This window comes from Protomyctophum bolini (assembly GCF_963924005.1).
Source record: "Protomyctophum bolini genome assembly, chromosome: 5".
Classification (NCBI taxonomy): Eukaryota; Metazoa; Chordata; class Actinopteri; order Myctophiformes; family Myctophidae; genus Protomyctophum; species Protomyctophum bolini.
The window spans coordinates 35209170-35220862 of NC_137866.1; the positions used below are offsets into that span (position 1 = coordinate 35209170).

General features: G+C 43.4%; 2 protein-coding genes across 2 annotated transcripts; both read left to right on the forward strand.

Moving 5' to 3' along the window:
* Positions 1-2519: 2519 nt before the first annotated feature.
* Positions 2520-3695, forward strand: LOC308315090 (cytosolic 5'-nucleotidase 1A-like; the record flags this gene model as incomplete). Its single annotated transcript, XM_080762919.1, has 1 exon — positions 2520-3695. The coding sequence occupies one exon, from the start codon at positions 2520-2522 to the stop codon at positions 3693-3695; it is 1176 nt and encodes a 391-aa protein (XP_080619045.1).
* A 6787-nt stretch (positions 3696-10482) lies between these two features.
* Positions 10483-11469, forward strand: LOC308315427 (3-dehydrosphinganine reductase-like; the record flags this gene model as incomplete). The annotated part of the gene is made up of 1 exon (XM_080763391.1): positions 10483-11469. A coding segment is annotated over one exon (987 nt), but the record flags the coding sequence as incomplete, so codon positions are not given.
* Between the last annotated feature and the right edge of the window lie 224 nt (positions 11470-11693).

The following is an 11693-nucleotide window of genomic DNA, read 5'->3' on the forward strand; positions in this document are numbered from 1 at the left end:
TCCCACTTCCACAATGCTTTCACCTGAGAGTTTAGTGACACCCAGCTGAGAGTGGGCTTTGATGGAAATGCTACGCTCTTCCCCAATGAGTCTGAGAGAGTCAAGAAACAAGGCAGCTTGGATGGGTTTTTTGAGCATGAGTACATGATTCCACTTTCCCTGGGTCCCCTTGTCGAGAGTATAGACTGTCCCATAGGCACTCAACCTGATCAAGTACACTGTATCCATCTCATAAGCTCATCTCTCTTTTTCTTTTCACTGTTCAGGTTGGGATTACTTTTTTTTATTGGACCAGGGGTCAATGTATTTCAGGCCAAGCACCCCCTGCTGGGAGAGAGACAAAGCAGGGACGCACACTTCTATATTGTTTCAATTTGTGCTCCATATTAAACTTTTTTTTTTGCCTGCCATGCACCTTGATAAGTCTCATTCAAAGTTAGCTTACTATCATTTATGGTCTCATCAATGTTTGTTGACCGTTGAGAGTTAAGACTAGCTTGGAAGAAGTCTCCCTCCAGCCCCTGAATCGCTTATTCACTTACCATGCCCACCTTCCAATAGCGCTAGCTTAGCAACCATTTATATTCACCATAGACTCTGACAGGCTCCGTCACATCGTAGGAGTCAATGTAATCTAGTACACACATACTGTACTATGATAATTACTAATTAGCAACATTAATAATAACAATAGGAATACCAAAAAGAATACATTGGTGAAACGTTGACTGGGAGACCAGCAAACAGTGACACCATCTACTAGGTTGGAGGGGGTTGGAGGGGGTTTTTGAAACTGTTTTTGAAACTGCAGCAAAATCCTACGAACATACAGGCCGAATATATGTTTGTAGGATTCTGCTCGTTGAAATTCCACCCAGTGTCCTTTGAATGTGATGACATAATACAACTGCGGTAGACATTTCAAAACAACAATGGCGGTGGAGTTATCAGATCGTATAAATGTAACCAATGCCATTCAAGCTGTTGTCCCAAGAATAATAACAAATATAGAGCATGTATACTGTATAGAGAGTAAGCCATGCCTATCTCCTGTTTCTGTAGCGTGAGGCAGCTTAATGTAAGTACACCCCTAGACATGATGTACAAGTAAACCCCCTGGACATGGCCTTAGTATGTTGCAGGGACTTAACCCCAATCCAACCCTTGATACTGAGTACCAAGCAGGGTGGCACTATAGGTCCCATTTTTCTTTGGTATGACCCTGCCGAGGATTGAACCCCGACCTTCCAGTCTCAGGGCAGAAACTCTAACATTCTCGCAATCAATCAACATAGTTTAGTTTACTTTATTTGATCATCCTTCAGTTTCAAATACAATATTTACAACAATGAATGGAAGCTGTTACAAAACACGAAGGTGATCAAAAGGAATAGGCAGAAGCTGAAAGTCATGCCATTACGCTTATTCTTACACATAAACTACAGCTGTTTTTCCATAGAAACAAATAATAGACATTTCACAAATTAAACCATTAAAACGATTGCCAGCCTATGCTGCGTATCTACTCGCAGTTCCATTCCGATCTGAAAGGTAGGTGCCATTTCAAAGGCTTAGTTATTCATTTATTAATCAAATGAACTAGAATAAAGAATTTTACAGCTGTTGTCCAATGCTTAGAACAGAAACAAATGAAGTGATGTGCGTAATATCTCTCTCCCTCCCTTAGTATAGCCTACAGCAGCCACTGTCATGACTTTCCAATTAACACTGCGAGTTACTTAACAAAATAGAGACATAGGCCTACAAGCTATGCACATCATGGCTGTGACAGCTTGTAAATCTGTTCTTTTGAGGCACAGAGGAGACAGCATGCAGTGTAATAGGAATAATTAACCCAAATGTGACAAAGCCATGTCATGTCTATGGTGCCTGCCTGCAGAAATGTAATACCACGCTATTAAAGCAAAGCCGAATTTGCGCATATCATACCGAGATCAGCTGACTGTTAAAGGGAATGGTATGGCCACGTTGATTGGGTTGTTGCAGTTGACGCCCTAACATCCATGACTAATTTGAGGCCGTTTTGCGCAAGCCCCGGGTGTCGGAGAGCGCATTTTACCGTGCTCATAATTGCAAAATGACATTGGCCACGCCTCCATCTCTTAAAATCATATGATTAAGTCATACCATAATATGACGTTCTAAATGGGGTCTAAAATAGACAATCTTTGTGAGCTTGCATATCTGCATTTTCATCCTCATTCTTATAAGAAATGTTTCCATTAGGGACCTTTCTGCTTGTGTGGACGTAGGTGATTGGAATTGATGACGTAAGATAAGTGGGTCTGACCACATAGGTTATGCATGCCACAACTCGCCATTTGTGACGTCATGAGGTGACGTTGAGTGGTAAATAAATTTAGTCCTTAAATAAAAGGCACGTCACAACCATAAAGTTCTCAGAGTGTAAACTAGTCTCCAAGTTACGGAACAAAGTACAACACAAGAAAAGTATAGTCGTATACAGCAACCTTCAATTGGTTGAACGATTTGCAAATATGAACGCGAATGAAAAAAACCCATTTTTCCAATTAAGCTGCAATGATGAGAAAAAGAAAGCACCCTTACCACCTGACCCAAGAAATGCTGTTACTATAGCCATCTCCCCTCGCACCTTATTCAACATGGTAGCAGAGAGCCAGATTTATCAGACTGAAGGAGTAGAGAAATACATAGACTATCAGGTGGAGCATGAAAACGAGATTATGCAACCGGGAGATTCAATGCCATTTGTCAAGGCATTGATGACAGTCAACGCGAGGCTGAGGGAACTCTACCCAGAAAGTGAGGAGTTGTTTGACATAGTCCTGATGACTAACAGCCATGCCCAAGTTGGGGTCCGAATCATAAACAGCATTAATCATTACAATTTGACAATAGAGAGATTCTGCATGACTGGAGGGCAGAGTCCCATCGGATACCTGAAGGCTTACAATACCAACCTTTACCTTTCCAAGGACCCTGAGAAAGTCACAGAAGCAATTAAACAGGAAATTGCCGCTGCCACAATGTATTCACCAGACTATGAAAGAGAGTTGAGTGACAGCCAGTTGAGAGTGGCCTTTGACGGAGATGCTGTGCTCTTTTCAGATGAGTCTGACAAAGTCACGAAACAAGGTGGCTTGGTCCGATTCTTTGAACACGAGAAGAAAAACGAGGACATTCCTCTTGGCCAGGGTCCCCTGAAGGGTTTTCTGGAAGCCCTGGGGAAACTCCAGAAGAAGTTCTATGCTAAGGATGAGCGTAATGACTGTCCCATCCGCACTTTCCTGGTCACAGCCCGCAGCGCATCCAGCTCAGGGGCCCGTGTCATTAAAACACTAAGGAGCTGGGGCCTGGAGATTGACGAGGCTCTGTTCGCAGCTGGGGCCCCCAAAGGGCCCCTCTTAAGGAAAATAAAACCCCACATCTTCTTTGATGACCAAATGTTCAACATTCAGGGGGCCAAGAAGATGGGAACCATCTCTGCACATGTACCATATGGGATTGGACAGAGGGATTATTCGCTGTCGCCGCAATCTGGACAGAGTTATCAGCAGCAGCAGAGTGGACAGAGTTATCAGCAGCAGCAGACTTACCAGCAGCCGCCTGTACAAACTTATCAGCAGCAGACTGGGTCGACTTATCAGCAGCAGCCTTTTCAGCAGTCCTATCAGACACATTTGACACAGTGAATATAATGATCAGCTCCTGAACACCCTTTCTGACATTGGCATCACCACCTGACTGTTCAGACATACCAGGTTTAATGGAAAAGGTTTGCTTTCGTTTGCACGACTGGTCATCCACCTCCAAAACCTTTCACGTCTCACCCTCATTGACTTCAGGTTTCTGCCAACATCTAGTACAAAACATTGGTGTTGGAGTACAAGGCAACCAAAGGCATAACAACTCCTTACCTTCAAGATATGATGAATCCAACTCTACAACCCTTCACTTAGCTCAACTAAGTCATGAATGCTGGGAGCCTTCTCCAAAAACAGCCTGAACAATGCTTCACATGTCTTAGACTCTTTTCCCTCCTGGCTCCCAAACTGTGGATCTGTCTTGGGAGCCTGAGAGTGAGTGTGAACTGCAGACTCACTCTCAATTGTCTCACCTTGTAACAGTTTATTTCAAGAGATGCTAGTTTACTATTTTTTTTTGTTTTGTTGTTTTCTCAACGACAAATGTTAGGAATTGCCAGGTTCCGTTGTTTACCTGGAATTCTAGTTTATTTGAGGCACTACATTGTTCTCTGTGCACTGTACTTATGTACTCTAGTACTTACTGTATATACACTAGTTCATGCTTACTCTGCCTAAATTGTTATTGTAAATACCACTAGAGTAGCCAAAGGATGAGGAGTGACCTTAGAAAAGACTTTTCAGTTTGTTTATTATTACACAGGATTACACAGGAAGAAAAGAGAAGGGCCTTTTGGGTGGCGTAGAGTTACGGTACCTGTCCACCACCACCGCAGAAACGTAGTTTTTTTTACTGACATTGATGAGACGGAGAAGTTCCCCCTCCACTCCAGAGTAAAATAAAATGTCATATGCAACATTGAACAGGAAGAAACTAAGACAAGAAAGGGGATGCACAGGTGTGCTCTTATACCCAGCAGTGTGCTCTTACCCCAAAAGGTCTTGAGCATGCAGTCAAAAGGCCATAAGGAAGAAACTCCTCGCTTTTTATTGAACTTTCATTTTATAATCAAAGTCAATACGGGTCATATTGGGCTGTAATTTGCCCAGAGACCAATACGACCTCCATTGAGAAGTATAGGACAAACTGAAAGCTCAGAATCAATAATGGTGTGGTTTCCTTTGGCTACATTTGGTTGTGGCATTCCGCAGTGGAATGCACAGTAAATGATCTGTGGTGAGGTTTGCCTCAACGTGGATGAAATGAAGACAAGGGCAAGGCCCCAGTGCCCGTCAGTGAGACTTTCCCCACCATATGTATATAGGCTCTGTAATAGAGTCGAGCCATCTACAAACATCTGTCCGTCTCTGTTTATTTGTCTGTCTGTCTGTCTGTCTGTCCAGAACCAATCCCGCAAACTGCTGTACCTATTAGTGCCGTATTGTGCATACTGTCAATAGGCCAAGGAAATACCTTTTTTCAAATAGTTCTATATATATTTTATTCACATTTTTATGTCAAAAGACATATTTTTCAACGAAGAGGCCCTATGCTACCGTTTTGTAATTACAATGTTAATATAGACTTTTATTTTTCTTATGTAACCATCATGTGTATTTGCTGACCATAAAATTAAATGGAAGAATCCTTGCTCAGATTTGGAGTTCTACTTCATAGATATGTCATAGACGACTAATGTCGATATCCACATCCGCTTCTTTGTTTTTGTTTCTACAATGAGGAAAATGGGTCTGTGTCCTACCTAGCCTGATCTTGCAAACTTCTGTACCTGATCAGCACCAGGTCTGTTGTCCTTGTCAGTAGACCAAGGAAGTACCTACACAAACTTCTTTCCCCACATCTGTGGCCAAATAGCACTAACAGGGCATTGTACATTTAGAATTTTAGTTTTTTTGGGGTGCTAGCCCCTCCTATGCACAGCTTGTACCACGGAATGCGATGATGTATGATGAGAGCGCACCTCACCTCACGCGAGTGTGATTTTTTTAAATAGAGTAGTAAGTCATACAGCAGCTACAAATGATCACTTGGACAATTAGCTAAGCAGACAAATGGTAAAATTCCACTATTCACACTTTAATAAGTAAATATTTGAGATTACATTGCATGCCAAAGCCATAATGATATTCCTGAAATTCCTTCGGTTGTCTCCACGCTTGGCTGCACGCCGCGTTAAACCACCCACAAATCTTTGAGGGGTGCTGCCCTATGCCCAGTGTGTCTGTGTACCACGGAAATTATGTGATTGGCTGAGCACGGAATGTATGTATGATGATGTATGATGATACGAGTGCCCCTCACTTCACACAAGTGCAATTTGTGAGGGCCGCTACCCCTCCTATGTCTAGTTTTGAGGCTTTGTGCAAACACAAACACTGTGTTAACACAAACATTGAATGCCAATGACAATGAATGGCCAGTTTTGAGTGTTTGTGTAGAATCAGATTCTGTATGATGATAAGACCGCCCCTCACTTCACACAGGCGTGATTTTTTTCTTTATTTATTATTTGTTTTGTATGTAGGCCTATGCAACCGACGAACCAAGGGTTTCTTACCGCAGGAATCTCATGCAATGAAAAAGCGACAAGAAAGTGTCTTGGGAGGACCAAGCTGAGTAGATATTTAAAGTTGCAGTAAGTGATTTTTTTTGTTAAAAATAGTGTTTGTTCAGTAAGAGGAGTCATCCTGTCTCCTCTTTAGTAGAAAACGGATTTATGCGTCTTAGATTTAGGCAAATTTAGGCACGCACGCACGCACACACAATAGTACCGTCTAAATACCAGCAGAAACTCAAACAGAGTAGCACCGTCTGAATACCAGCACACACTCATCAAACAGAGTGGACACCACAGTGGGTGTGATTCTTTTTTTCCTTTAAACTCTTTTGAGAGGCGCTAGCCCCTCAACGTCTGAGATTCCATCATATGGCAGCAAGTCTATGGACTTTTAATGTTTGTTTAGAGTACTTTTAACAAACAATAGTGGCAGTCTATGGACTTTACAGCCGTAAACATCATGTAATGTGGGTCAATATGCATATTACCAGGCGCCCTTCACTTCACACAAGTGTGATTTTTATGTAAGCACTCATTATCTCTTTTTGGAACGATTTGGAACGAAGTGTAGGCCTATTAAATAAACTAAATTATATTTGAAAAACATCTTTTCCTTTTGGCTGTTTCCTTCAGAGGTCACCACAGCGAATCGTCTGCTTCCACCCTGTCTGCTGCCTCCTCTTCTTTCACATCAACTAACTTCATGTCCTCTTTCAATACATCCATAAATCTCCTCTTTGGTCTTCCTCTAGGCCTCCTGCCTGGCAGTTCCAAACCCAGCATCCTTCTACCAATATACTCTCTTTACATGTCCAAAGATTCCAAACCAATCTCAATCTGGCCTCTCTGGCTTTATCTCAAACATCTAACATGTGCTGTAGCCTGTCCCTCTAATGTACTCAGTCATTCCTGATCTGATCCATCCTTGTTACACCAAGAGAGAACCTAAACATTTTAGTCTCTGCTACAGGAAGCAGAGCTTTAAGTAGCAGAGACTACAGGCCCTACTTCGTCAGTGCTAAACCCCTTATCCCTAAACTTCTTTACTATTTTGAAAAACATTTTTGAATAGTTCAAATAGCCGATCTACAAGCTCACAACATGTTGATGTAGGACGGCTAGTTTTTCAAAATAGGCAAAAAAAGGCAAAGACGTTTAGGAATAAGGGGTTTAACACTGATGAAAATAGGGCCCTAAAATGTTGAGGTTCTCTCTGGGAGTAACAAGGATGCATTGGATCAGGAACGATCTGATCATCTTGTAGGCTACACTTTTCCTTTCATTCTTCCTGATTATCGTTTCTGCACCTCTTGTCCACACTCTCCATTGCTCTGGAATGTTGAACCTGTAGTGTTCCTGTTCTCATAAAATACATATTTTGTTTACTATTAATCACATCACAATTGTACAATATTTTTGCTGATTATCTCCATTGGCTTATTATGTACTTTGTTTGTTAGGTTAATTAGTGTGGTTGCCTATAGGCAAGCAGACTATTGTTATTGCACCCCAGCACTTAAATCGTTGATAACTCTCTATTCTCCCCTCTAATTGGCCAGCGATTCCGATATCGGAACTCTTCCAATCCTAAGGCATTTGTGCGCTTTGCCCTCATCTGAATAGACAGCATGGTGACATACTCAACTGAACTTTTCAAATTGAACAATATTCCTATAGATATAGGCAACCACACTCGCAATTCCACAGGACTACATCTTTACATGCGCAAGCAGAACGCGCCAGTACTGCGATCGACTGGGTATGTATGTCGGTGTTGTCCACCGGCCGATAAGGGATCGGCTGGGTATGTAGGCTATGTATGTCGGTGTTGACTTAACGTAACTTGACGTAACTAAGGTACGTTTTTGGTGATCGAATGGGTATGTATGTATTTGGTTAAAATGGGTAGGGTTTAAAAAAAGGCAAAAGCATGCTCTGTTGCACTGGCCTAAAAGTGGGTCCTTAAAAACTGCTTCAACTTCTGAGATGTATGTATGTATATGTATGTATTTAAAAGGGGGCTTTTTTGTAAAATCCCAGCCCACAATACCTTCATATATTTAAAAAACGTTTCAGGCAAGAAATAAAGTTTCAATTACTGCCACCTGAGCTCAAACAGAGATTGTGTGAGCTGTGGTCACTGTATTCTGACCACTGCTAGAATGCAGGTAAACGGTATGAGGCGAGCTGAGATCTATATTTGGACACATTGACGATGTGAGGTCAGAACTAATTGTGATGTCGCCCCTGATATAAAAGCTGCTGATGGCACAGCTGCTACTCTTTGCAACATTGCTGATTTTCTTTGGCATTCATTGCATTTTATTGAATTCCGTTGGCTTGATTTTTACTTTTTTATTTGGCAGATTCAATTAAATTTACCAAGCCGAGGAGTAAAATCAGGCAATTAGCAATGGTGACAGATGTACAGCTGTCCATATTCACCAACATGCTTGCCGTGTCATTATTCCTGCTGGTTTTCATATACCACTACTTTGCCATCCCCAGGAGAAGGCGTTTTGGTAAATGGTGGTAGCGTTCCTGGGTTTTGACGTTCTATGCCTTTCCTGTGCCTTCATCATATCACACTAGGTAGACCTACTCTGTTGTAGTTATCTCCACCAGGCCGGAAGTGGAGATTATGCATTTGCCCCTAGCTGTCCCGTCCCTGTGCAGCGACCACTGGACTGATCGGCCTTAATCTTAGGCTGATTAGCAGGCCAAAAAGAGCCCCCACACCATTTTTTTTTCTTCACAAATCGGCATTATTGTGGGTGGGTGGGATCAAAAGGTTTTCCCTGGATGCCTTGGATCATAATGCCATGCATTCTTTCCAGCCTGACAAGATTTTCCACCATTTTCTTTTTCTTCAAAACACACACATCGCTACTACTACAGATTTTGTCCAAAACTCACACAGATCGGTACACATTACCTCTGTAGTCATGTGATCAAATCAGATCTAAACAGCCAAATGCCATTTCACCCAGTAGGCCAAAGAACCACCTCACGGCTCCACCCCAAATGCTACAAATGTCACTGTTTCAATACATTAGGCACAATCATTGCCTGTAATTGCCTCCACAAATGTGTGGATGGGGCTGATTGACAAAGCCCTGGGTAAGCAACCCGTCCTGGCGAAGAACTGTGCTCAGAGAAGTGCACTTTTTTTTTTCTCTTAAAATTTATCCCACGATTTTGTAACCCAGTTTTTCTTTTTTCACCCAGTGCCAATTGTCTAATGTAATCCTGGGCGCTACACTTCCTCTGCCAACCTGGGGGGGCAGCAGACTGACCTCATGCCTCCTTCTATGCATGAGGAGTCCAAGCTGCTTCTTTTCACCTGACAGAGGGGAATTTCCCCGGCCGGACGTAGCGCGTGGAAGGGACACGTTATTCCGACCTGTTCCTTTCCCCTCCATCAGGCGCCCCGGCTGGCCAGGGGGAGGTAGTTTTAGAGACCAGGATTACGGCATGTTTTTGTGAGGGTATCTACCCTAGGGGACACGGGGAGAACATGCAAACTCCACACAGAAAGGCCCTTTCGCCAACCCCCGCCTCGGGTATGGGCACTGATGACACGGAGGAGGGAACACGCCGCCAGTGCCCACAGCGTCCCCAGCGGGAATCGAACCCAGGACCTTCTAGCTGTGAGGCGACAGCACTTGCACCGTGCCCCTGAGAAGGGAGAAGTGCACTTTTGGGTTTAAAGCGTGGCTGTCAAAGTGAGTATGGCTAAGATGGCCATGGCCTGAATAAACAGGGAAAGACGGGAGACAGAGTCAGTTTTAGTGTCGTTCGTTTCTCTCTTCCTTGTCATCTGAAGAAAGACGTCACTAGACCACCTATCTAACTTGTCTCACAAGAACGCATTTGCCACCTGGTGGCGGAATGTGGAATAGGTCCATTCATACAACAGACTCCCTGCTCATTCCCAAGACACAATAAGGCTGTTCAAAATACAAAAACACGTAAATAATAAAACAAAAATGTGACTACACATTTGGGTACGTCACAGTGACGTTGCTGAAAATTATATAAAAGCTGTTGATTATGGAGAGCCTAGTGTTTTTGGTATGTAATTTTCAATTTACAATTACAATTTTGGAAGAACTGATTTTTACCGTTTAGATTGTTTCCGGATTTACCCAAGCAGTTCCTTTCAGTGTAAACATCCAGTAGTTGACCAATTTCCCTTTCCCTTTGATTTACACCTTTCATACATGCACCCGTTATTTTCTAGTTGAACACCTTTCATTATGCTTGTTGTCATTGCATTTATTGCTGTCTGCGTGTTGTACATGATTTGTACTCATCCCAAACCTCTGAACCTGAATGGGGCCCATGTTGTGGTGACTGGTGGATCGAGTGGAATTGGAAAATGCATTGCTATGGAGTGCTATAGACAAGGAGCTTTTGTTACTTTGGTGGCACGGGACGAGACCAAATTGTTGGAAGCAAAGATGGAGGTTGAGAAATGTGCTGTAAATGATGAACAGGAGGTGCTCTGTATATCTGTGGATGTTTCCAAGGATTATCGTGAAGTGGAGATGGTGATAAAACAGGCTCAAGAGAAGCTGGGCCCTGTGTGTATGCTTGTCAACTGTGCAGGAAGAGGCATTTCTGCAAAGTTTGATGAAATGGAGATTGATCACTTCAGAAGTCTAATGGAGGTGAACTATTTGGGCAGTGTATACCCAACACGGGCTATCATGCCCACCATGAAGTTACGCAGAAAGGGATGCATTGTGTTTGTGTCCTCGCAAGCAGGCCAGATTGGCCTGTTTGGTTACACTGCCTACTCCGCTTCCAAGTTTGCTCTCCGTGGCCTGGCTGAGGCACTGCAGATGGAGATAAAGCCATACAATATATCTGTGACTGTTGCCTACCCGCCTGACACAGACACTCCAGGGCTTGCCGAGGAGAATAAATCAAAGCCGCTAGAGACCAGTTTAATCTGTAAGGCCAGTGGGGTTTGGGAACCAGAGCAAGTGGCCAAGATTGTCATCAGGGATGCTGTGCAAGGCAAATTCAACAGCTCTGTGGGCTGTGACGGCTACATGCTTTCAACAATCACCTGTGGAATGTCACCCATTACTTCCATCATAGAAGGCCTCAAGCAGATAGTGACCATGGGACTGTTTCGGACCATCGGACTCTTCTACCTGAGGAGTTTCAACAGCAGTGTGCACCGCTGCATGATCCAGAGAGAGCAGTCCAAAGCAGCCAATAAGAGGGATTGACAATGCATCCGGCTGGCACAGGACAAAACGTCCTGCCCAGACTCAGGCCCAACTGTGGAGACTAGGGGTGTGAACCCTCTGGTAATCCAGCTTGGCCAGGCGCTCCAATCAACACAATTGGCCATGATCGAGGGTAGGAAGCCAGCCGGAGAGGGTGATCTCTGTTGCCGCCAGTCGCTTCTACAGATTGGTCAGGGTGCGTGCACACAAAGCCACACGGTGGA